Source organism: Tasmannia lanceolata, unplaced genomic scaffold, assembly GCF_043159265.1.
Source record: "Tasmannia lanceolata isolate RefF3 unplaced genomic scaffold, GAP_Taslan_0.1 ptg000005l, whole genome shotgun sequence".
In the NCBI taxonomy this organism is placed as follows: Eukaryota; Viridiplantae; Streptophyta; class Magnoliopsida; order Canellales; family Winteraceae; genus Tasmannia; species Tasmannia lanceolata.
The window spans coordinates 3,044,588-3,070,506 of NW_027518682.1; the positions used below are offsets into that span (position 1 = coordinate 3,044,588).

General features: G+C 40.1%; 2 protein-coding genes across 5 annotated transcripts; one reads left to right on the forward strand and one right to left on the reverse strand.

Moving 5' to 3' along the window:
- Positions 1 to 641: 641 nt before the first annotated feature.
- On the forward strand, positions 642 to 17,715 carry LOC143877097 (putative ADP-ribosylation factor GTPase-activating protein AGD8). 4 transcript variants are annotated; one of them, XM_077378860.1, is made up of 7 exons: positions 642 to 865; positions 1,007 to 1,125; positions 6,741 to 7,179; positions 7,341 to 7,607; positions 16,147 to 16,194; positions 16,983 to 17,087; positions 17,350 to 17,715. In XM_077378860.1, the coding sequence occupies exons 1-7, from the start codon at positions 713 to 715 to the stop codon at positions 17,473 to 17,475; spliced, it is 1,257 nt and encodes a 418-aa protein (XP_077234975.1). In that variant the 5' UTR covers positions 642 to 712; the 3' UTR covers positions 17,476 to 17,715. The 4 variants fall into 4 exon arrangements, with proteins under 4 accessions (XP_077234975.1, XP_077234976.1, XP_077234977.1 ...); XM_077378861.1 differs by having other exon boundaries at positions 16,983 to 17,084; XM_077378862.1 differs by lacking the exon at positions 16,147 to 16,194 and having other exon boundaries at positions 643 to 865.
- A 6,751-nt stretch (positions 17,716 to 24,466) lies between these two features.
- On the reverse strand, positions 24,467 to 25,633 carry LOC143876897 (17.1 kDa class II heat shock protein-like). The gene is made up of 2 exons (XM_077378577.1): positions 25,403 to 25,633; positions 24,467 to 24,768 (listed from the first exon to the last, which is right to left on the reverse strand). The coding sequence occupies exons 1-2, from the start codon at positions 25,631 to 25,633 to the stop codon at positions 24,511 to 24,513; spliced, it is 489 nt and encodes a 162-aa protein (XP_077234692.1). The 3' UTR covers positions 24,467 to 24,510.
- Between the last annotated feature and the right edge of the window lie 286 nt (positions 25,634 to 25,919).

Below are 25,919 nucleotides of genomic sequence, written 5' to 3' on the forward strand. Positions count from 1 at the left end.
ACCTCTATAGATTGTAGGGTTGTGATCATCCTATGGAAATGATTTTTGGGCCACAACCTATTTACATTGTGGCCCATCAAATGAATGGTTTGGATCATTCTATGGAGTTGGTCGTACAGTAACATTAAGGCCCGTCCACAACATAGGATGATCCAAGCCGTCCATGGTTTGGATAATCCTATGGAGTTGGTCGTACACTAACATTAAGGCCCAATCGTAGGCCCCACCGATATTTTTCAAATTGAAGTGTGCTGTCCACAACATAGGATGATCCAAGCTGTCCATGGTTTGGATCATCCTATGGTGTGGTTCGTACCAATTTAGGCCCCACAAAATGAAGTGTACCGTCCAGACCATAGGATGATCCGACCGTCCACTTGATAGGCCACAATGTAAATAGGTCGTGCCCCAAAAATCATTTCAGTAGGATGATCGCAACCCTACAATCTATAGAGGTTGCATAAGATGTAGTTTCTATTTAGATCGGAGGGCTAGGATCAGCCTATGGAAATAATATTTTGCGACGCAACCTATTTACGTTTATAGCCCATCAAATGGACGGTTTGGATTATCCTATGGTGTGGTATGGGCGGAGCCTACGTTGTTCAAAGATGGGCCCACCAACGGTTCCTGTTTTGTGTGTGTGTGGAGAGAGAGAGAGAGACCGGTCAAATGGTGGAAAAACGTTAGCCAGCGGTTTCGGGGGTGGGGGATGAATATCAGCGCTTCATATTTTCCTTTTCCGGTACAAAACCCTTTCCTCCTCCTCCTCTCTCTCTCTCTCTCTCTCTCTCTCATGGCGTCGGAAAGCTTCAACGATAAAAACGCGGTTTTAAAAAAGCTGAAATCCAGTTCCTTGAACAAGGTATTTCCCCAAATCATTTCCCAATTTCTCTGATTTCCCCTCTTGAAATGGCTCCGATTCATGAGATCTGGTCCGAGAATCGCAGATCTGAACGGAAAAGTATCAGATCTCATCATTTTTACTTTCAATTTTCCGTTTCAGATGTGCTTCGATTGCAATGTGAAGAATCCGACATGGGCGTCCGTTACCTACGGGATCTTTCTCTGCATCGATTGCTCTGCCGTTCACCGGAGCCTCGGCGTCCACGTCAGCTTCGTTAGGTATCCTTTTCTTTCCTTATGTTCTTCCATGAATTTGGTAATTTTGTTTTTTTACAGGATGATTTAGGCTTTTCTTTTCTGAATTTGTCGATGGCATAATCGATGAATATAGTCATCAATTCTATGCGAGTGATTTATCAGGTTTTATGCTCTCTAGGGATGCCTGCACATTGCTCCTGTCTTTTGTGAAAAAGATCATCAGCTATGATTTTTTTTTTTGGCCCAAGCATTTCCAAGTGATGCATCCGGATGGTTTTAGGATGATGATCGTGTCTCGGAGGGATAAGGAATTGTTGAAGTTCTTTTTAATTTTTTGCAAGTGTCTTGAATAGCATGGTACTTTTGTAAGAAAATTCTTTTTATTTTTGGAAAGGGATATCACATGACGATTTTAGGTATCTACCCTTCATGACGATTTCAGTTTCACTGGCTTAAACGCCTACTTTTACATTACATAAATCATCATCAATTGACTGCACGATTATATTTCTGGAGTAGATGAAGCAACAATGAGGGCAATTAGAAACTTCACAGCAACAAAAGATGGACAAAGTGACCATCCAGCTGGCCAATATTTCCAGGCACCATAGAAACCTAAACTCTGCATGCTCTTCTAATGGAAAAGTCTTTTAGAAGATTGTGCTTCAGGGACACAGAGCTCGACCTCTAATACATACCTTATCTGCATCTCTGCTATTAAAAAACAACAGGCTTGCTGCCATTGTTCTCAAGTATTATATGGCAATCGACATCACCAGGAGATGTTGCAATCGGCATGGAGTCCAACTACAAAATTTGGGTGGGATCAGTAAGATGAAAAGGCATCAATAATCACTATAACATGAAAAGACACAACAAAAATGAGTCGATAAGTTGTATTTATCTAAAAAGGAATGCAAAGGGATATTTGCAACCCATGTAACTAATTCAAAAAACTTTGAATTGATATTTGATAAATTCATAAAAGCTTGGAAGAAAATAAGATTTGAAGACAAAATAGCCCAAACATCATAGGTAGAGAATAATTTACTTTCCATATATTCCCCCATAAACTAAGATAATAACAATAATGATATAAATAGAAGTTATTTATATACCCTTTTATGCTTCCATGGCAACAAAATGAAGCCCATGATCTCTCTTTCCCTGAAACAAAACACTTGATATGAATTACAGGAAAACTTGTAATGCAATACCCAAGATCAATTAAAAGAAAAATTCAAGAAGGATGTGAAACAAACAGAAGGTGAAAGGGGAAAACTTCTTCAAGGAATTGTGAAAGGGGAAAAACTTGCCCAATTGCTAACTTCGGCCTAGTGATGCACTCTCCAGAAAAAAAAAGATTTAGCATACTCTTAACTCCTCCCAAACTATGGAAATGTGCAACTTCACAAGAAGGGCTCTTGCTTTTGCTTCATTAGTGTCTTTTATACCTGCAAGATCTGAGAATAGCTTCACTACATCACCATTTTCCTCTCTAGAAACACTCGAATTACTAAGGAAGTTCCCAATAGAGCTCCACTCAGTGTATCGAGGTGCCCCTCATGTAGAAATAATTTTATCTCATTGAGCTTACTAAAGATAATCTCAAACCATTTGCAAGTCTTGAATCTTGATGCCCCAAAACAAATTTCTAATCAATGCCCAAATTGTAATGAATCCTTAATCCCTTGATTCACCTTCCACTTCAGAGACTTCGTCGTCAAAGATCCTCTTATTTCTCTCGTTTATAGTTACCCTACATTGCTGCACAGGGTGCAACCCTTCACAAAAATTCCCCCCTAACCCTAAAAAGGCAATATCACCAATTTACCATTTACCTAATATTGCAAATATAAAGGCATTCTCTACAAACCATACCATTCTAGAATAGAGACCCGCACAGGACGCAAACATAATGTGTACTTTTGTGGGCAAACATGGGTTTATCTTTTCCCAAGGCAAAATAATGGAACTATTTTGCCGCACAAAATCTTTTTATAATACAGGAGGGCCACCTTGTAGCCAAATTAAGCACATTGTGCTACCTAAATTTAGCTGAATCATAAAAATCCCCATCCTTAGTATCTAAATCCCCTTTTTAAGTTGGTGGTGTTGATATTCCAAATGGTGGATGCGTCAAGGCGAGGTATTCAACCCTGTCATGGGCGAGGCATACAAATTTTCTGATTTTTAAACTAGAAAATTATAAAATGAAAAATAAGAAAATGGCAAAAAAATATAAAATTCTATAACTGTGCTTCACTATCGAAGCATAATCATCATTCATTTAAGAAATAAAACATCTGAACATCAAATATCTATAAAGATAATATAGTTTAGATGGTTTCATCTGTGATGTGTTTCAGCGACGTGATGTTTGAGATGATTCATACCTCTAGTGGACCGTTAGTTACAAAATCTAATATAAACATATCCCCAAGGTTGATCTCTAACTGCTTGCCATGTCTATTTTCATGCAAAATCCTTCCTTTTGCATTATCAGAAGCACAATTCGTTCCAATCCAGGTATTGGAGGGGTGGTCTAACGTTCCATGGAGAAGGAAAGGGAAAATCCTTTGGAACCTTTGTCTTTATCAACACTTTGGGTTCTGTGGAAAGAACGAATTGCACGCATCTTCAAAGGAAACACAAAGAGAGTGGACTTCATCTTTAATAAGATCATTGCCTTGACCATCTCTTGGGTGATATCTCTCCCTTGTTTCAAATTTGTATCCGCCTAAGATTTTTGGTATGGGTGGCAGGGAATTTGTAGAGAATCATAAGAACCCAAGGTCTCGCAAAATTGGGTCCCCCCATCATATGGCTTTCTAAAATTGAACTTTGATGGGTCTAGCATGGGGAAGCCTAGGCCGTCAGGAATTGGAGATGTTCTAAGGGTTGAGCATGGGTCCCGTACTCGAGAAAATATATTATTTTGAGCGCGGGTTTTTATGGTCAAAGTCTATCTTGTCTTTACCACGAGTTCCCCTGGGCAGTTAGGAATTTGAGGTGTTCTAACTTCTAAGGGATGAGCACGGGTTAGTGAGGTAGGCATTCAGGGGTCCCATTGGTATAGCAGACTCCAATGAAGCCGAAGTGCTTGCGATTCATCAAGGTATAAAGTTCCTCGAGGATGTTGATTTATATAAGGTGGTGGTGGCTGGGGACTCACTCATTGTTTTTTTTTTTATATAAGTAACTCACTCAATGTTATCCAGTGGCTTAAGGGATCCCACTCCCACCCTTGGAGATTTGCGCCTTTCTTTGATGAAATACAAGACAGGGTTGGTGATGCTACTATATCCTATCTTCATGTTAGGTGATTGGCCAATGGAGCTGCCGATAGGCTAGCCAGGGAGGGTGTCTCGAGGGAGGGTGTGGAGTTGTTCGATCTCCTTCCCCCGTAACTCTTTCTTTTTCACCCCGTGTGGGGGCATCTCTTTTGTATTTATGTTCTGTTCATGTTGAACTCTCTTTGCTCGGACTGCCTTTGTCCTTACTTCTTTCTAATAAAAGCTTTACCATTCAAAAAAAATAAAATAAAGTCATTCTCAGCTCAACAACTCAACAAAGCCTTTGTCCCAAGCATAATAAAATCATTCCATTCCAAAAAAAAACCAACCCTTAATCTTCTATTTTTTCTCATAGAAGGTTGTTTTGATTTATGGAAGAGCCTATATACCCCAAAACGTCTCATATGCATGTGTGCCTTAAGGCATACACCTCCAGGTATTGAGGCTACGCATTGCCTTGAGGCGTGGGCGTGCCTTGTGCCTTTTAAAGTTCTTCAGGATACATTATATTAAGTTGTTCTGTATCTTGAGTTCTGTGTAGGTATTGGCACTAATAGTATGAAATAGGTGTGAAAGATCATAAATCACCATTTTTCTTTTCAAATCTCAGATTCTCAATAAATGGGTTGTTTTGAAGATCGGAGAGTCTCGATCCATATTTACCTGTTGTTTAATAGCATCTTTAAAATTGGAATGGGGATCAGTATTCCCATATTTCCTTGCCTAGTCCCAAGAAACAAGCGTGCAACTCGAACTCCTAAAAATAGGGTTTTGGTCCCAAAACCCTTATAATTTCCCTTCGGAAGCCTCTAAGCTTACAATAAGAGGTATGATTTGAACAGGAACTGTATGATACATCTTGATTTTTGATTCGTAACACATGGATCAAATCCATTCTATTCAATTTGAGCTGAGATTTTGATAACATTGTCTGTGTCCATCGTACATCGTATCGTATTGTTTGATACATTGTGTCTCGGACAAGACGTCAAGACAGACTGCTTTTTTGTATATATAGTGTTTTGTCTTGGATGTAAACTTATTTGTATCTTCCATTTGAAAATCAGAGACATATTGGAGACATCCAATATATCTCATAATATATGATACTTTACAGTTTACACCATGGCATGGAGTCACTGTGTCAGCTTTATTGGAGCGATCCAATATATTTCATAATATATGATACTTTACACCATGGCATGGAGTCACTATGTCACCTTTCTCTTTTATCCTGTCTTATTCTTGAGGCTTCAAGTGCCATTTAATTATATTGCATTCTGAAAATTTTGAACTTTAGGGTGCGGTCTTTAACCATTCTCATGATTCTCATTCTGGAAACTAGAACAATTCTAATTCTTTGGAGTCATTCCAAAATCAGAATCACGTTCCTTAACTCATTTGATCATTTCTAAGAGCCAGGAATTTGCTCAAGGGGGGGGCTAGAGCATAGGGCGAGGCATACTGCTCTTTTACACCAGAGGGTTTGTCCCGAGTCAAAAGGGGGCGAGTATATCATTTCCCCTTATATTTTTATATGTAGTGGGGCCATTATATAATTTATTTTACACTTCATGTTTGGGCCCACTATTTAACACGGTATTTTGTTTTTTCTATAAAATATTTTGTGTGAAAAATCTTTTTTTAATAATTTTTTTGGTTTTGATGGATCCAAACTGGTTATATATTTTGGAGTTTCATATGGTGAAAACCAGTATACTATTTTTCAAAAAGTACAGTAGGACTTGCACCATTTGATTATCCAAACCGCTCATTGATAGGCCACAACATGAATAGGTTGTGCCCGAAAATTCATTTCAATTGGGTGAACCTAGCTCTACGATCTCTAGTGGAACTGCTTACTATGGAGACCTCTATAGAACGGAGGGTTAGGATCATCTAATAAAATGATTTTGGGGGCACAACGTATTAATGATCTGGCCCATCAAATGAACGGATTGGATTATCCTATGGTAAGCTCCACCTGATTCATCGGTCTTGAGTGGAGATGTGTAGAGTGAGAGAGAGAGAGGAGAACGTGAAGAGGTTGGAGACTGGGGAGATCGATGAATTGTTCCCTTATTTTTTGGAGCGACAAATAGTCGCTCCAGAGAATAACGACTAAAAATCAAGACAGATTCTTTGGATAACTCTTAAGAGTTGTTGCAGAACGACATTCTCGCGCCCACGGAGCGGAAAATGCGGAAAGCAGTTCCAAAAAAGCGTTAAAGAACACACCCTTAATTGCCATTATTTTCTTGTTCGGCCAGATTAAAAGTTGTTATTTGCATTTATTTTATACTTAGGCCAGTAAGATTTTTTTATTTATTTGACTCCCAGGTCTACAAATCTTGACTCATGGAGTCCTGAACAGTTGAAGATGATGAGTTTTGGAGGAAATAACCGTGCACAAGTTTTCTTTAAGCAGCATGGATGGAGTGATGGAGGCAAAATTGAGGCAAAATATACATCAAGGGCTGCCGAGTTATACAGGCAACTACTTTCAAAAGAAGTTGCTAAAAGCTTTGCCGAAGAGACCATTTGTCCCTCATCTCCTGCTTCTTCCCAGTCAACACCTACAGCCAGTGGACTTTCGAATGTGAAGGTTATAGATGCACCAAAAGTAAATCCCTTTGAGAGGCCTATAACACCTGAAATTTCCCCTTCTCCTAAAGCTCCAACACATTCAGTTGTTACTAGTTCTGTTAAAAAGCCCATTGGTGCAAAGAAGATTGGAAGTAAGACAGGAGGGCTTGGTGTTCGCAAGCTCACTACGAAGGTAGATCTGTCCTTTTCAATATTTAATAAGATTTCTGTAATAAGAGAATAATATAAACAGACAGGCCTTCACAGTCTTTAGTTTAAATTGGGTTTCATGGTTAGATTTGATTTACACACAAAAAAGGTGATGCATTTTCCTTAACAAAAGAATATATGCAGCCGAGTGAAAGCCTCTATGATCAGAAGCCTGAAGAACCAGCACCTGCCGTGACCTCCTCAACTAATGCCACCACAATGTTGGGTGCATCACGCACATCTTTTCCTCCTCGCTTTGAATATGTAGAGAATGTCCAATCGGCTGAAAATGGTTCTGGAAGTGCACAAACAATTAGTCATGTTTTACCGCCCAAGTCGTCATCCTTTGCAGATTTTGGAATGGATGGTGGATTTCAGAAGAAAACAAGCTCCGGTACATCTAAAGTGCAGGTATTTATATAAATGTTTTTACATTGTTTATATATATATATATAAATATATATATGTGTGTGTGTTTTTAATTGTTCAATTGAAATCCTGCATATCAGTCTGATCAAGAAGTGCAAACTATCAAATATTTATTATTTTCTGAACAGTAACTGCTCTAACTGTTCACCGTCTACTAACTTTCTGTGTGCCCCTCTCTCTCTCAAAAAAAAAAAAATGTTCAATTTTAAATGCTACTGATATTGGCACTACCATGTTTTGATAATTGGCCAACAGCTATCTAAGGTTATTATAGTTCTCAAAAATCTCCGAGAAGCCAATTATAAAAGAAAAGACAAGGTGTCCCAATACAGATCAAATAAAAAGATGCCTATGATGAGGCTAGAGAATCATTACAATAGACAATAGTTTCCACAAGGATGACTCCCTCCTTGGCCAAAACATAAGCCAAAGAGTTGGCCGTTCTCCTTCGATGAACCAGAGTTGGATGAATACGCCGAACGAGATCCTTGATTTCATCAATGATAAAGTTTAACCTCCACGGCCCACCGGCTCGATTCCCGGCCCAGCCAATAACATTCGACGAGTCCCCCTCCACAATCAAAGGGCCCATGTTGTGGTCTGCATACCATCGAAGGCTGAAAAGCAATCCCCTCGCTTCCACCTCGTTGGCATCACACGTACCCGCAAGTCCCGAATACGACATTATAGTCCTACCCATGGAGTCGCGAATTAGCCCACCAAAACCAGCTGGCCCGGGGTTTCCCAATGAACTGTCGTCGAAGTTGAGCTTTAACCATCCCTCCCCAGGGGCTATCCAATGTGGTGTAATTGATTCCTTGGCAATTCTTTTGCGTATCACCACATTCCAATTTCTTAATGCGATTCCAGTGGGGTAAGTTAATCTTCCTTTTGCCTTTGCCCAAGCAATGAGAGATAGCCTTGTGTCCAGAACAATATGCTTCCAATGCCTACCTTTGTCAGAGAAAACTCGTTTATTCCGTTCCCTCCATAAGTGCCATATAATAGCAGATGGTAATGCCTTCCATAAATATTCACCTATGCACCCATGAAAGGCATTGTACCAGTTGAGAATGACATCAGTAATTTCCGTTTGCATTACCCATTGGACCCCAAAGGAGCAAAACATTGCACTGCATATGCGGTACGAGTAAGAGCAATGCATAAATAAGTGATCAATAGTTTCCTCCACCTCACAGCAATGTATGCACCTACTGGCAAGCTGAAAGCAACGTTGTTTCAGACGATCATATGTGTTGATACATTTATGCGATACCGTCCATGCAAATGCCATAATCCGGATTGCTAGATGCCATATCTTTTGACAGTTGGAATCTACGCCTTCTTCCATACAAATTTGTTGAAAGAATGATCTAACCGAAAATCCACCCTCCGAGTCCGGTTGCCACAAAACTCTATCCTTCTCATACGGTCGTATGTAACACTCCTCCAAGATCCGAAGAAGATCTGTGTTTGAATTGATTTCTTCGTCTTTAGGCTTCCTCTGCAACTTATATCCCACACAAATTTGCCGGATTCCTCGCAGCGACTGAAATGCTCCGCCACCGAAGCATGTTGATTAATCGCCAGCCGATACGAAGCCGGGAACCTCTCCATTAGTGATTGCTTGCCAAGCCAAACATCCAACCAAAAACGTACATTTGCCCCCTGCCCGACTTTGAATTGGATATGAGGGACGAAGGCCTCTCGAGCAATACTAATGGACCTCCAGGCTCCAGAGCCCCTACCTCGCTGAGGATTCCGACATATCCAATCACCCCAATTACTCCTATACTTCCCCCCAATGATTTTGCGCCACAATGCATCTTTCTCATATTCAAAACGCCAGAGCCATTTTCCCAAAAGAGATTTATTTCTCAGCCTAAGCTTGCCAATCTCAAGCCCACCTTTCTATTTTTGCAGACATATCTTCTCCCATTTAAGCAAATGTTTCAACTTTTTTCCTTCTTCAAACCGTTCCCAAAGAAAATCTCTCTTTAGCTTCTCAATTCTTTTCGCCACCGCTACTGGTATTTTGAACAGCGGCATGAAATACACAAGCATATTGGCCAATGCTGCCTTTATGAGAGTTATTCTTCCCTCAAAAAATAAATATTTCTTTTTTCATGTAGTCAATTTCCTTTCTATCATTTTCACCACAAGATCCCACTGTGATTTCGATGGTATTCCAAATCTCAGTGGGAGACCGAGATGGGTTAGGAGAAGTGAGGTTGCCACACACCCCAATTTTTCAGCGTGGGCCATTAAGAGGCTTGCATTAATATTAATGCCAGCAAGAGCGCTCTTATACATATTGATTTTCAGCCTAGTAGTGATTTCAAACCATTTGAAAAGACGTTTGAGATTCAATACCTGTTCAGGCCTGTTTTTTTATAAATACCAACGTGTCGTCGGCGAACTGTAGGTGAGTCACCGCCGGGGAATTCTCAGTTACTTTGAGCCCCTGAATGTATCCCAACTCCTCCACTTTTGCGAATAAACAGTTCATCACTTCCGCCATCATGATAAATAAGGAGATAGAGGATCCCCTTGCCGTATTCCCCGCGATGAGCCAAAAAATCCCTCTAGAGAACCGTTGATGAGGACAGAGAAGGAAGCCGAAGAAATACAAGCCTTCATCCAACCCCTCCATTTTAAACCAAAACCCATTCACTCCATAACATGATCAAGAACCCGCCACTCAACGTGATCATAAGCCTTCTCAATGTCCACCTTCATGATTATACCACTCCCTCCTTCCCACTTAGTTGAATCCAGGATTTTGTTTGCAATTAAAACTCCATATAATATTTGTCTATTACTCACTAATGCTCCCTGCCTTCGAGTAAGAACTTTCGCCAAAAGTTTATAAACCCCATGGACAAGGCTGATAGGCCGGTAGTCTTTAATCTCAACCGCTCCACTAACTTTTGGAATAAAATCAAGATAATAAACATGGTGCTAATGGCTCTGTTAAGGACCGCCCTTTCATGGAATTCAAAGAAGAACACTAGAATGTCAGATTTGATCATCTCCAAGTGTTGATCGTAAAACGCTAATGGAAACCCGTCAGGACCAGGTGCCTTGTCTTTGCGTAACGATTTCAGCGCCAGTTCAATTTCCTCCATAGTGAAAGGCCTTTCCAACCATTGATCCCGACCCTCCGGTATCCTTTTGAACCGTAGCCCCGCCAATTTAGGACGCCAAGGATGCTGAATTCTGTGCAGATTTTGATAATAAGACACAATTTGATTCCGAATTACTTCTCTGTCTTCCACTAATCTCCCATTCACCACTAAGCAACTGATAGCATTCAACCTTGTGCAGGCTATGCGATGGAAATATCTAGTATTCGTATACCCCTCTTTCAGCCAGGTTGCACGGGGTTTCTGCCTCCAGCTAATCTCTTCTTTCCTTATGATGTCTTCGTATTCCGCCCGTCAACAACCACTGATAATCATTTGACCGAGATCCAAATCAGATCGAGATTGAGTGATCCTTTGCAACGCTTTCCATCCACACAAATAAATTGTCACGCCATATTACTACTAATCCACCTGCAGATCCCCTAGCATATTTGGCCTCCCACTTCTATTTGACCTTCCCCATAGATCATCAATGAGACGCTTCGAAACCCCTGATAATTTTGACTCCACAATTACCAGGATATCAGGGTTTCTCGTGGAGCATAAATCTTTGACATCCAGCTTTTTCCTTTCCGACCCTAGCCCCCAGATATTCCAGAAAATGATCTTCATTTCTAACTGTGCCTTTCCAGTAACCCTTTCCCCAGGAGGCAATCAGCGCAACCGCCTCAACTCCCTCATTCCCCTCCCATTCTTAATGGCTGAAGCCTTATTCTTCACTTCCCTCTTATGGATGTCGGCAAACATCTTCTCCGTTAATGGAATGTTTTCCTCGAAAAGAATTCTGAAATCCCTTCCCATTTCCGACAAAGCCCTCGAATTCTTCCTAATCACTTTCAGAATTCGTGTCTTCATCACAAAGGAGACAAGATTTAATTCTGTCCTGCAATTCAACCTCCATAGAGTCCACCTCCACCGACACGTCCAGACACCCCCTTTTTGAATCCGAGTTTTCAATCGGATTTCCGGACTCTTCAGCAATAGCGGTATACATCCCAATATCGTTATCTTGGCACTCCACAGACAGCGCCACCAGAGTATGATCCATGATCATAGTATCTTCCTCTCTCAGGCCCAAAACAACAGGAGCAAAGAGAGAATTGTAGGCTTCCTTCAAGAGCAAGCCATTCATGGTTATAGGTTTAACACCATCGACGTATTGCTTCTCATTGTCGTCAGACTGCCTCGACGCAGACGATACCACATCACCCACCGCCACCCTCTCCATATTTCCTGATTTCTGCACCTTCAGGCTGACATTAGGAGGGCAAGCTGTCGTCAATACCAGTCCCAGCGACCCTTCACATACCGCAGTAACCGGAACAGGATGGGTTAAAGCTTCACTCACCGTTTCACACGATATCCGCTTTCCGACGTCAAGCTCCAAGAGCGTATTTGGACTTTCTGTCAGAATTTCCATCCCAGCGATATGTGGAATGAAATCCCCACCTTCGGTTTTACCACGTGCTCCTCTGAATGAATTTTTTCATCGCTCTTCCTCTGTTTGTAAGCTATATACTCTTTGATAACATCATCCGTTCTATAAGTCTAGGAGTTCCGATTATTCCTTGACCATTCTTGCCTAAGATGTAACCTTCGATCAACCGCCCGATCAATCAATGAATGCATCAATTTTTCCATCGATTTACGAGAGCTCCGGGACACGTCCCTGAATTCGTTTCTCCTTGCCTAAAGAAATCCCCTTTTTTTGAGAGAGTTTTGCTTCTTGATTTGTTTTCCAGGGGAAATTGCCCGCCAGATGTTACATTTCTCCTCACCAAACGCTTCCACGTGTCCTCCTGCATGCCTCCCTTCTAGAGAGGATAAGACGTTTCTTCCCGAGGCTTTGCCAGCGCAGCAGACTTATCCACCACATTACCTCTATCCCTATCCTTACTTGGTTCCTTCCCCACCTTCGTTTTGTTTTTTACCATCGTACCCTTTGCATTATAAGGATTTTTAGAAAATTTTAAAGCTTCCTCCGACGGTCACTGCGCACCCTATAGTTGTTCCCACTTGATTCGCCCAACGGGTTCTGTCTTTCCTGTCCCCATTCACGCCGAAAAATGGTCCAATGATCAACCGCCTCCTTCCCTCTTTTTAATAATTTAAAATTTGAATTTCGAGCACGTGTCGTCTCATGCGCGAGATCGTGTAGCTCCCCCATTGGTTCCTTCCCTTTTCGTCTTTTCTCCTTCCGCCAATCATCATTATCAGATTTCTGGCCGTTAAATGAGAGCACCGAACCGAAGGCCTCTGGTGGATCCATCTTCTGTGAGTTATCAACATACTCTGCTGGAAACGAGCCGTCCCATTCCCGGCGGGACGCCCGTTTCAAATCTCGCCCATCCTACGAGACATTGAGTGATCCGGTGGGACGCCCGTTTCAAATCTCGCCCATCCGATGAGACATTGAGTGAAAAAGGATAAGACATCACCTTCTTGGGTCCGGAATTTGCAGCGAGAATCAGGTTTTCACCAAATTCTCCGGCGAAACCAGTGGAGTAATACCGGTTGTCCACATTCATTCGAACCATCGATTTCAAGAACGACCATTCAGAAGTGAATACCTTAGCCTTAGCATATTCGAGGCTTTGAGGATTGTCGCCGTCAGTCCGTATCTCCATTACTGTTCCAAACTGAGTACCCAGACTTCTTACCATGGATGCGGCCCAAGCGTGAAGAGGTATGCCATAGAACCTAATCCAAACGGCCCTAGACCCTGTCTTGAAAGCCGGGTGCCAAGGAGAAAGAGATAGGAGATACTCTCCAAAAGCTTCAGCTCCCCTCCCCATCACCATTGAAGCTTGGCTTTCAGATTTGAATCCAAATAGAACTTCGTTCCTACTGATTATGAAGGGCTCAGGAAGTTGGGGCAAATCCCAAAACCATCTTGCCCATTGCCAAATCTCCTCCAGCTCCCAGTCACATTTCTTCACTCTTCCTATCAGGCGTGTCTTCAACAACTTCTCTCTCTGTTTCACCTGTTCACCGGAGATTTTCACCATCCTATCATCATCATCCTCAGTTTCCTTACGGTCTCCATCTTCCGGCCACAGACAGTCCTCCACCTCCTTCTCCTCCTCATGAACCTTCATTTTTATTTTCCGATTGTCGGCAGTTATCGGCTTTAGGTGACATCTCCGGCACTCCACCCTTCGTCGGAAGTTGTGATACCCACACTTCTTACTCCACCAATCTCCGAGAAGAAAACGAGTAGCATTGTTTTCCTCGTTGCTTTCTTTTAGGCGACGACTATAAAAAACCATAGTTCCTTTTGATTCTAGGGAAACAAACGAACGAGAAGGGCTTCGGCCCAAAGAACCAATAAACGAGAGAAACGCTAAGGAAAAACGAGAAGGGCTTGGGCCCTTAGCAGCGGTCGCGCCGGAAGAAATCACGCCGGAAAAAATTAGCTTATTGGGAAACGCAGAAAATAGAGATACTCTCATTTCTTCCCAAGTTAGGGACATCCTTTTCGGCAACCAACACCAATTTCTTCCCATGGAATAGCATCCGCGAAAGGGAACACAATTATGATACATGCATATAATGTCATGTATCATAATTTTACCTGAGTAAAGTTCTTTCCTCAGTTTAATCGGGATAAATTACTAACTTGGGAAACATAGATGCACTGCACAATGTCAGAAGAATTCTAATGGGTCTCTTTTGTTGGATCAGCCTATCTAATTGATCCTTACTAGCCTGTATCTTTTCCCCAAGGCGCCATTATCTCTTTTCCACTCCCTTCCCCAATTCCACTTACAAGCCTCATCTCGCTCCTGCATTTCTACTCTTACCACTTACCACCACCACTACCATTCCATTAAGTTCGCCTTTGACTCTTATCAAATTTGTGCAACTTGTAGCTCCTTTTCCCCCATGAGGCATTTTAAGTCTCTCTGAGCTAAAATGCTAAATATAAGTAAGCATAAACATTTATTTTACTGTATTCAGACATGTCCTTTGCACCTGTTACTTGACAATGGGAAGTGCGATGCATTGTTTACAAGAATGTAATGAAAACTGTTATGCCACTGAGTATTTTTGCTGTACTTACCAGTTTGTGATCGCTTGCTTTTATTGAGCTTTCGCTTTGGCATATAGAATCTGTGTCTTCACATGTACTCCAAATGATTGTTAAATGGTATTTCTGATACCCTTCATCTAATTCTCCTCATTGGCTGTTTCACCTATTGATTGTGTTTGCACCATACAGCTTTGAAGTTCAAATAGAAGTATGAGCCACTTAGTATTTGGGAAACTCTGGGTATATTTGACTCCATCCATTCATAACTAGCGAACATATCCTTCCTGAATGTTTAACCTATGTGCCAATTTTTTTTTTTTGAGGCTATTAAAAAATTCAGTTTCACTTGAAATACTCATTTGAAATAGGCATAATCTGTTATTCGCTAGATATTATTAGAAAACTATTATGATATTTGCCCTCTTTTGTCATTAGTTTGATCATCAAAACACTATCTTTCTGGATCATGTTTTGTGTAGGACTCTGGACCCTTTTAATTTAGTTAGCTTCAGGGATCACGAGGCTAAGGTGTTTGAGTGCTATGAGCGCGTGGAGGAAAAGTTTAAAGGGAAGGATATTTGGTAGGAATGTGAAAGAGTAGACCTAACAAGTTTTCTTAGGATTTTATGTCCTTTCGAGGAGGGGAGCCCTCATCGTCAAAGCGGATCTCAAAATGTGGTGAAGTGTGTGCTCAGAAGAGTAGAGACCCATGGAGTTTGAGTCTTACCATCAATGAGATAGGCAAGAGTTAGTACGGACTTTAGTGAAGAGCAACCTCTGCTCATTGTGTAATTGTTCGCTGTTGGTTTATGCTCCTGAATCTTTTTAAAAAAAATTAAAATTTAGCTTTGAGAAAGTCGTATTTCATTACTTATGTCGAAGTCATAATTAATAACTCATTAAATGCATTACCCAAATCTTGGATTTTATGATTTTAAAATATTTTTAATTATTATATTTTTGCCATTCGAAAATGTATTTCCCAGTACTGCCTGAGAAAAAAATTGTTGCTCAAGTTATCCTGATAAATACCCGAGCCAATAAATTCCAAAGAGCAATATTTGTCATTTAGACTATAACCAGTTTACAATAAAATGTCATGATAACAGGAAAAATCTTTAATTTCTGTATTCTCTGACCTGGGTGGTTTGACAGCTCCCACTCTATGGTGTCATTTAGACATGATAATTTCCACTTCTTGATCCTTTAGGATTTAATCCCAGCGTATGCTTTTATTGTTCTATTGCAAGGATTTTTATTCTACCATTTAAAGCTTATTATGTCGTTTTATGTGTTGTTGATGCATCTGCCTCTGATGAGGTTCATCGTCTGTTGTGATCAGAACAAAGCTGGCGATACTGAGTCTCAAATTTCTCTGCAGAAGTTTTCAGTATGTGCATTTCTTGTTATGTTTAAAAATGGCCTCTATGTAAATAATATCTGGCTCCATGGGACATGAGGCGTCAGACACATTGGCTCTGAGAAGACCAACATGCTGATACCTCCATGTAGTTATATGATAATTAATAAAATTAAGTTTCTTAGTATAACAATAATACTTCAACCTTGAGGTCTCAGGTTCGATCCCAGCTTACCGATCAAAAAAAAAAAAACAATAATACAATATTAGTTCATGAAGCATGAGATGCAAGAAAAAAATAATTAAAAAAAAAAAAAAAAAAAGAAGTGTTCAGGTCTATTCATGTAAACTAAACTTTACCGTGCTGCTTGTTTAAGTGATTCCAGCAACAGGAATGGGGGATTGATTTTCTCAGATGTGGGCAGCCCCCTAAATAGGCCTGTGGGGAAAGTATATAAAGAACATAAATAATACCAAATAATCAAAGAAAACAAAGATTATAAATAATATACAAATACTCTTTCGAAAAAAATAAATAGTATACAAATACTACTGATAAACAAGAAAAGAGATTGCCCTAAGGTCTCCAATACCTGTGTTTGAGGCATATCTGGCATGTGCCTGAGATCATAATGTTTTAAAATATGGAAGGCCGTTATTGCATACTTTTTTTTTAATGGTACCCGTATTGCATAAATTACTGTTGAAGATAAATAACTGCCGTTGTGGTGGCAAAATGCATGCAGCTTCTGTTTCAGTAGTTGAAGCTGGATAAACTTTTATGTCTGACATTTTAAATAATGTGTTTATATATGTAGAGTTCAACAGCCATATCAAGTGCTGATCTCTTCGGTCAAGACATGGATGATTCTCAACTTGACCTCACAGCATCTGACCTCATCAACCGAATCTCCTTTCAGGTAGTATGTGTTGTTACTAAGAACATTGTAAATTTGGTTTCTTATCAATTAAATGGACCTTTGACAATTCCAAGCACAATCGGCCATTACACACCTTGGCGTGGGTGGGCTTGGCACACTTTGCATGGTCGGCTGGTCTAGCATAGTTGTTGGGCTTTGGCGGCCCTGGTTCATTTGGAATTGCTTCAAATGTTATTTGAACTGCCCGTGGTTCGTTAGCTTAGATCCTTAGATTTGTTATGCTTGTGGTTGGCTTGTTTTGCAGGGATCACAGGATATCTCGTCCTTAAAGAATATGGCAGGGGAGACTGGGGAGGAGCCAATATCTGTCTGGTCCAGTTTTATAACAGTTCTTAAATGCGAAATCGCGATGCAGATAATGCGCCTATAAGTGGCATATTGGCCAATAAGTGGCATATTTGCCCATTATGATTTATATTTCCATGTTATTTATTTTAGAAATTTATTTTTATATTATTTAGTTTCTAGGATTTTTATTTCCATATTATTAGTTTCTGTAATTTTATTTTCCATGGAATCTTATTTCCATCGCATTGCCTATATATAGGCCTCATTGTATTAGGAATTTTAACTTTGATGATTATTGAATAAAGATTGATTCTTCCCTCTACAGGTTTCTTCTCCTCCCTCTAAATCATTCTCTTCTACTTCTAATTCTTAGCTTCCCCTATTCTTTTTCTTCTCTTCTTCTATTCTTCCCTCTCTTCTCTTCTTCTATTCTTCCCTCTCTTTTCTTCGTCTTCTCCTTTTCTCCATTTTCTTCTATTTCTTCTAATTCTTAACTTCTTCTCCTATGCTTCATGAACTAATACAATATTAGTTCATGAAGCATGAGATGCAAGAAAAAAATAATAAAAAACTAAAAAAATTATGTGTTCAGGTCTATTCATGTAAACTAAACTTCACCGTGCTGCTTGTTTAAGTGATTACAGCAACCGGAATGGGGGATTGATTTTCTCAGCTGTGGGCACCCCCCTAAATAGGCCTGTGGGGAAAGTATATGAAAACATAAATAATACCAAATAATCAAAGAAAACAAAGATTATAAATAATATACAAACTCTTTAAAAAAAAAAAAAAATAGTATACAAATACTACTGATAAACAAGAATTGCCTTAAGGTCTCCAATACCTGTGTTTAAGGCATTTCTGACATTTGCCCGAGATCATAATTTTTAAACTATGTAATGCCCTTAGTCCATAATTTTTTTTGAATGGTACCCATATTGCATTACTGTTGAAGATAAATAACTGCCGTTGTGGTGGCAAAATGCATGCAGCTTCTGTTTCAGTAGTTGAAGCTGGATAAACTTTTATGTCTGACATTTTAAGTAATGTGTTTATATATGTAGAGTTCAACAGCCATATCAAGTGCTGATCTGTTCGGTCAAGACATGGAGGATTCTCAACTTGACCTCACAGCATCTCACCTCATCAACTGAATCTCCTTTCAGGTAGTATGTGTTGTAACTTAGAACATTGTAAATTTGGTTTCTTGTCAATTAAATGGACCTTTGACAACTCCAAGCACAGTCGGCCATTACACACCATGGCGTGGGTGGGCTTGGCACACCTTGCATGGTCGGCCGTGGCACCATCTGGCATAGTTGTTGGGCTCTGGCGGCCTTGGTTCATTTGGAATTGCTTCAAATGTTATTTGAACTGCCCTTGGTTCGTTAGCTTAGATCCTTAGATTTGTTATGCTTGTGGTTTGTTTATTTTGCAGGGAGCACAGGATATCTCGTCCTTAAAGAATATGGCAGGGGAGAGTGGGAAGAAGCTAACATCTTTTGCTTCCAATTTTATAACAGATCTTCAAGATAGAATCCTCTGAGTGTGCTGCAATGCAATCACCAATATTGGGTGTGTTCAAAATCAAAGAAAATCATCACAATATAAACGTATTTAGGGTTTGAATCACACAAAGAGACAAACAACATCGAAAGCCATGCTCAAGAGCCATCAAATTTGATTGCAGGATTAATCCTATTTCAATAAATTAAAATAATTTCTAACTAATAAAAAGCGAAAAATATTCATCAACAAACATCGTATTAGATCAGAGGGTTAGAACCATCCGATGGAGTTCAGTAAATGTCGTGGGGCCCACTTAAAGTAAAATTTCTAACGTGAGACATGGTAGCCCTGGTGAAGTACACGTCGTCGGGCCCCACGGAAAGTAAAATTTCGTGAGACGTGGCAGCATAAGTCAAGTAAAATTTCTACAAGTCAAGTGAATGTCGTTGGCCCCACTGAAAGTAAAATTTCTAACGTGTGACACGTTGCCTAGGTCAAGTAACGTGTGGCAAATGTGTGACACGGCAGGCAAAGTAAAGTAATCCTCGTCGGGCCGCACTTAGTAAAAACACACCGATTGGATAATCATTCCTCTTGATTGTTTTGTAGAAAATGAAAATTTGTTAAAGAGCAACCTTTGTAGAAGCCCAATACAGATGGCTACGTTCATTCTGATCAACGGTCCACGTTCGACATTCAGCTGACATTCAGCTTGTTGAATCCTTATATATATTGTTTCGATTGTATGATTGGCTTGGATTTTGAAGCAAGGCAGTCCGTCATAGGGCTTCGAGTCTCTCTAGGGGCCCGGTTCTTTTTGGATTTGAGAATTGATTTTGAGTCCAAAACCGATTATTCCATTCAAAATTGTGTTTAATCTCAAGTCCAATAATCAGATTTGGACACAAAATCGATTCTCAAAATCCAAATAGAACAAGTTAGAAAGATTAAGCATTAATGGGCAAAGTCATGAATCCAATTCGGCCCCTTTTCTTCCCCGGGCCACCTCCTATTAGTGTTGGGAATGTCTTTTCTTCCCAGGCCACCCCCTGTAGTGTTGGGAATCTCTCTTCGTCTGCGGGCCACCCTGGCCCCCCATTTAGTGTTGGCAATCTCTCTGAAACACCCCTAAGGCTCTGTTCATTTCTTTTCCCTGGTGCTGTTTTCCCTGACAAGACCTTGACAAGACAGAATTTCTGTGTTCACTTCTTTTCTAGGGAAAACTATTGTCAGATGTGGAATTTCTTATTTAAAGGCTAAAAATGACGTGGAAATTGACTTTTTCCCTGTTACTTGAGATTTGCTTTCCGATTAAATATATCGGAAAGAGGCTTTCCATGAAAAACGAAGCCTTTTCCTCTTCATTCCTTTCCCTTCTGCCATGTCACCTAGAAAGGAAAGGAAAGGAATATGAAATCCTTTCATTTCCTTTCCGGGGAAAAGAAGTGAACAGAGCCTAAACGAAAACATTTCAATTTAGTGAAGAGCATTTTATTAAAAGCCCAAAGCATCTGGATTAGGGTTAATGAACACGGCTATGAATACTAATTTTTAGGTAATTTTTCTCCAGAGAACCCTAAACAGTCATATAGAAACCCCTGAGGAGATTCGAGAGCCGCCGAGGATCGGAGGCCTAGGATCATCCTATGGAAATGATGTTTTGGGGTAACCTATTTACATCGTGGCCCATCAAATGGACGGTTTGGATCATCTCATTTTGAAAAATATGGGCGGGGCCTACCTTGTTAAAAAATTTCTAACAAATTAATTTTGGGCCTAGAGGCCGGGGAGCGTGGGTATCACCGTTTTTTTGTCCTCTGCCTAGATGCTTTCTGCAGTTTCCCTTCTGAAGAGACCTCCCTTCCCTTCATGCTTTCCACCTCTACACATCGTTTGGAAACATCCAACTTCACTTCCAACCTTTAAAACCAAGACAACCAAAAAGCCCAGCCATAAAAAGGTCTTCCCGTCCATTTGACCTAGCTCATTGAGTGCCTTAAACTATAACCCAATATAGAAGCCACCAGAAAACACCGCACTGTTCAGTGAGTTCAATCCAAGTCTGAAAGACAAACAAGGAAGAGGGACCCAAATGTTCCTCCAACCAAAAAATTCAAATAAAAGGAACCCTACAACTATCACAAAATCAGCTCAAAAGTCATAACAGATAAGTGTTCTATCAAAGAATTCTAGTTCATCCCTTGAAACTGAGTTACTCTGCTCTGGAATTTAGTATTTCTTTGGAGTCCACATTTCACGTCCCTCTCTTTTTTCATGAAAGTTTGGTTGGCCTCTATTCGCACAAATATCCAAGCCTTTTGTTGGACCGTTATGCTAAAGAAGAGTAACACGACAGACATGTTAAAGAAGCGCAACTTCCATTTGAAAATAGTCTCATAGAGAGGCTGCGGATTAGGCGCCTTGGGACGTTGGGTTTGATTTTATGGGTATGATTCCTTTTACAGTGATGTGGGAGATTTGGGAGGGGGGAGGAATGCCTGCATTTTCAACATATGGAGAGGCGGATTGTCTTGCTCGAGAGCAGGAGTGGCTAGAGTAGAGCTAGAGCTTTTCAATTTCTGCCTCCTTGAGGATTCTTTACTGTAGTTTCTTTGTGCTCTATTTTTCTTGCCTCATTGACCGAGGCATGGTGCTTCTTTCTAATAAAGATTCTCAATTTTTAAAAAAAGGAAAAAAAAAACAAAATTTTCAGCTAAAAATCAATCCTCAATATCCACGAGAAGGCGTGAGCAATTTCACAATAGTAATTTTGAAGCACTCTTTGTTAGGAGAGAAGTGACACCACTTCTCAATTAAAGAATAAGACAAATTCAGCAGTGAGGTAACTATTCTCTCTTGGAAAAGATGGGCTGCGAACTAGTTTCGTGCAAAATACCCCGTAAGGGAGTATTTTGGTAATTTTGCAAAGTTATTTGCAGCATCTATTTTTTCCTAAAAAAGAGTTACCTAGTAGATGAATGTCTTAATTATTCAATCCATATGAGGTGGCAATTATTGTATGATCCCACACTAGATAGGGGGAAAAGTTTTCTGGGCTGTATATGTGGATTTTCCCTCTCCCTATGAGGTGGCAATTATATGTAGATCTTTTTGATAGGCCTTTTTACTACAGATAAATTGCCGTATAACAATAGCACGTCTCTCTCATAACAGAAGTACCATAAGGAGAGCTACTACAGGACCTATAACCATGGTTTTAAATTTCGGCCGAAATCTGAAATTTCGGATTTTGGTGGGGTCCAAAACCGAAATTTGCCGAAATTTAGAATCTCGCGAAAATTCGATAATTTCGGTTCGAAATTTCGAGAAAATGTCATTTTTTAAAATAAAAAAAATGTAACAAAATTTAGGAATTTCAGTCCGAGACTTTGAGATGAAATACCAAATTTCGGTGGGGTCCAAAATCGGTACCGAAACCGACATTTAAAGCCTTGCCTATAACTGCTACTATCCGTCCTGAACTCTTTACTAGTCACAGCTATTATTAGTAACCGGGAGTGAAGGGGGCTCGCCGAGCATTTGTATGGTCTGGAGAGGCTGACTGGTATTATAATTTAGGTGCTTTACTTTATCTGTCTTTGGCTTTGGTTTCATCGCTTATGGTTTCGTCTGATTCAATAATACCGCTTATATATCCTAGTGAGTTTGACGGGCCTGCTGGGCCGCTTATATATCTTAGTTTCCGTTGGTTCTTGGTTTTGGTAAGGTCTTCCTCTTCAAAGGAATTGCTGGCCCCTCGGTGGCATTTCTTTCTCGAAGATTCCTCATCAGCTCCCGCAATTGCGGTTCGTATGAGAACTTGTATAGAGAAGGATTTCCCGTGGCGCAGCAGTTCTTCCGTACCAACTTAAGAGGTTCGGTTGAATCGGTTCAATTCTCGGTTGGCAGCTCAATTACCATATCAATTTTCATAAATGAGTAAGAGACAAATTCAACTACGAGGAGGCTTTTCTTTCTTAGGTCCGTTTCTTTCAATGAAAAAAAGGACGTTAAATTTGTTTTATGTTCATTTTTACACCATAAAACAAACTTTACGTCCATTTCTTACGAGCAAGAAACGGACCCTAAACAGAAAACGAAGGAATCAATCAAGAACGGAACCCGAAAATGGGGTTTTTGCCAACTACAGTTTGTTAAACTGGATACCGTTTCTTCCATCGTCAGTCATTTTTCATCGAAAAAACTGCAACATCCGATCCAATTTATCATAATCGATTAGTTAACATGTTGGTTAACCGCATTCTGAAACACAGAAAAAAATCATTGGCTTTATGATTATGACCCATAAACCGAGTCATTCAATATGTTGTATTATTGCAATACAGGTACAACTCAGATACGAACTCACTGAACCAGCAACAGAAGCTGCCTACTTTTGAAAAGACAGACAGTCATATGTTAGCACAGGTCTCATCTACGGTTTCAATATAATATATAAGACAGATTATCTGGTTCTATCTTTAACAACTAATTCTTCGGTAGTTGGCATATTATAGCATTGACAAATCTGTCTTGACCGGCGGAGGTCCAATATTGAAATCATTTCAAAGGTTTTCCCTTACTTTCCTTGTCAACAAACAATTCAAAATACCTCGACTTTCCAGTGAGCTCTTCCCATAGTCATGGTCCGTGTTAGAAAAAGGAATATCGAAAATTCGAGTGGCTAAAGCTGAAGCGGCTACTTTTGAAGTAGCATAGAGAAAAGCAACGACTGGACTGAGAGAGTCAGAGTCGAAAAGAGACATCTATTTTCAATCTTCACCAGGTCATCCTATTTCTTCCATCGCGATGAATTTTCAACCTTTTTTTCCCTTTGACGCAGAGATTTTAAATCTTCACTAGAGCATCCCATAAATGATTCGCATGGTCCATCCTTAGCAAAAATCAACTGATTAACATTTATTTGCTGAACCTCTGAAGACCTTTAGCAAAAATCAACGGGTTAGCATTTATTTGCTGAACCGGCAAAGATTTTTGGCTTCATAAGACCAATCAAGGTGTTCTATTTTGGCCGGGAAATTATGGATGCAATTGGATCAACGGATCAGATCACGTAGCTGGGGCGCAGGTGGCGCTTAACATAAACGGTCTAAACTATTAAATTACCTTAGGGATTGATGTAGCATTTACAAATATTCTGTCAATGTAGTGTTTGCTTTGCAAGGAAAGAAGATAACATCGGAAAAAAATAAGTTAACTTACCAACTTCTCCAAAAGCGTTGTTGGAGAAAGGCGTTATTTATCTTTTATACTTTAACACTCCCCCGCACGTGTGGCCCACTTGGCAAACACGTGGCACATGTGGTCCACTTTGGGCCGACCATCGCATGTGGATTTTTGCTATTCTGGAGGTTTGAACTCGAGACCTATGGCTCTGATACCAAGTTAACTTACCAACTTCTCCAAAAGCTTAAGCTGGAGAAGGCGTTATTTATCTTTTATACTTTAAAAAGAAACAACACACTTACATTCACATATTTCATATTTACATACACGAGGCAAGTAGATTACGCTCTGTATACTAGAAAAAAACTCATCCCCATACCAGCGCAGTAGAAACTAAGGACACAATGCCAAGACCCTTTCTCTATAAAACGGCTACCTCTATGGTCTTGGGCTTAGAACTGTCCTGTTGAGGCTTCTTCTTGCCAACGGTGACCGTCAAAACTCCGTCCTTGTAAATGGCCTTCACATCATCTGGATTGGCATCCTTCGGGAGCGTGAATTTTCTCCAATAACGAACCCTTCTCCGCTCCACTCGTATTGGCTTCTCTTCTTTTTTCTCACCTTGTTCGCTCTTCTTCTTCCTCCCAGCTATGAATAGAACCCCATTATCTATCTTTACCTGTTTTCACAAATCCCATTGAAACATAGGCATCAGGTAACTGAATACAAGAATTGAGCTGCTTTTAATTTAGGGAAATGATATCAGCCCAACCATATTTTGATATTTTTCACAAACCATCTTTTGTCTTTTAGTATGTAAAGAGCTGTCAAAAGGTTACTATTACATTGCCCAAAAAAACTCTATAGAAAAGACAGCTAGGTTTGTGCAAAATATCAAAATATATATGGTTGTGCTGATAACATTTCCCTTAATATCCGAGACTACCCATCCAATGTTGCCTAACATGTAAAGAACAAGGTTATTTGTTACTAATATTTCGCTTTATCATCACCAAATTTATTTTTTAAGTCGTTTAAAACATCAAGAGCAACGGTTCAGCTTGCCTCTATGGTAGCTGCATGGTCTTGGCTTCATGCCGAATAGACATTCCATGTGTAAGATTACAAAAAGTCAACGGTTCAGCTTGCCTCTATGGAACCTACTTGATGGATCAACGGCCTAGGATCATCCGATCAAGGTGTCGTGGATATGCGACATGTTAATAACAATGCTCGTCCAGTCGTCCGTCTAAGTTAAATCTTAAATGATTATCATCATCTCACACACACATATATATAGAGAGAGGATTTACCTTGATATTCTCAAGATCTACACCGGGCATGTCTACAACGAAGGTATAACAATCGGGGTGCTCATATATGTCTACTGGGGTCCGGAAATAGCTCTTAGCCCTCTTCACGTAGTTACGAGCCCTAGGTTGAAGCATATTCTCCATCTCATCCGGAAAGTCTAGGACCGTCTCCACTTCTCTGATCCACAATTGCAACTCTTCTTCTTCGTACAGTACAATATCCATGTCCATTTATCAGAGCAGAAAGATACCAACTTTCAAGCAAAAGTTGTGATGATCTCTTGATCACGTTTTACCGGTTCGCACTTTAATGTATTGAACAGGAGTGACGGATATTTATAAGAGGGACTAGTTAGTGGAGAAGGGTTTAGAAGAGAGTCGAATGTCTAGAAGTCTAGAACGATATCGCGTTTGTATTATAGGTTTTTCCTTGGAGAAAGACACGTAAGTCATATGTTCTTTTGAGGAAGACACGTTAGTTATAGGTTCTTTTCAGAAAGACACGTTAGTTCATGCA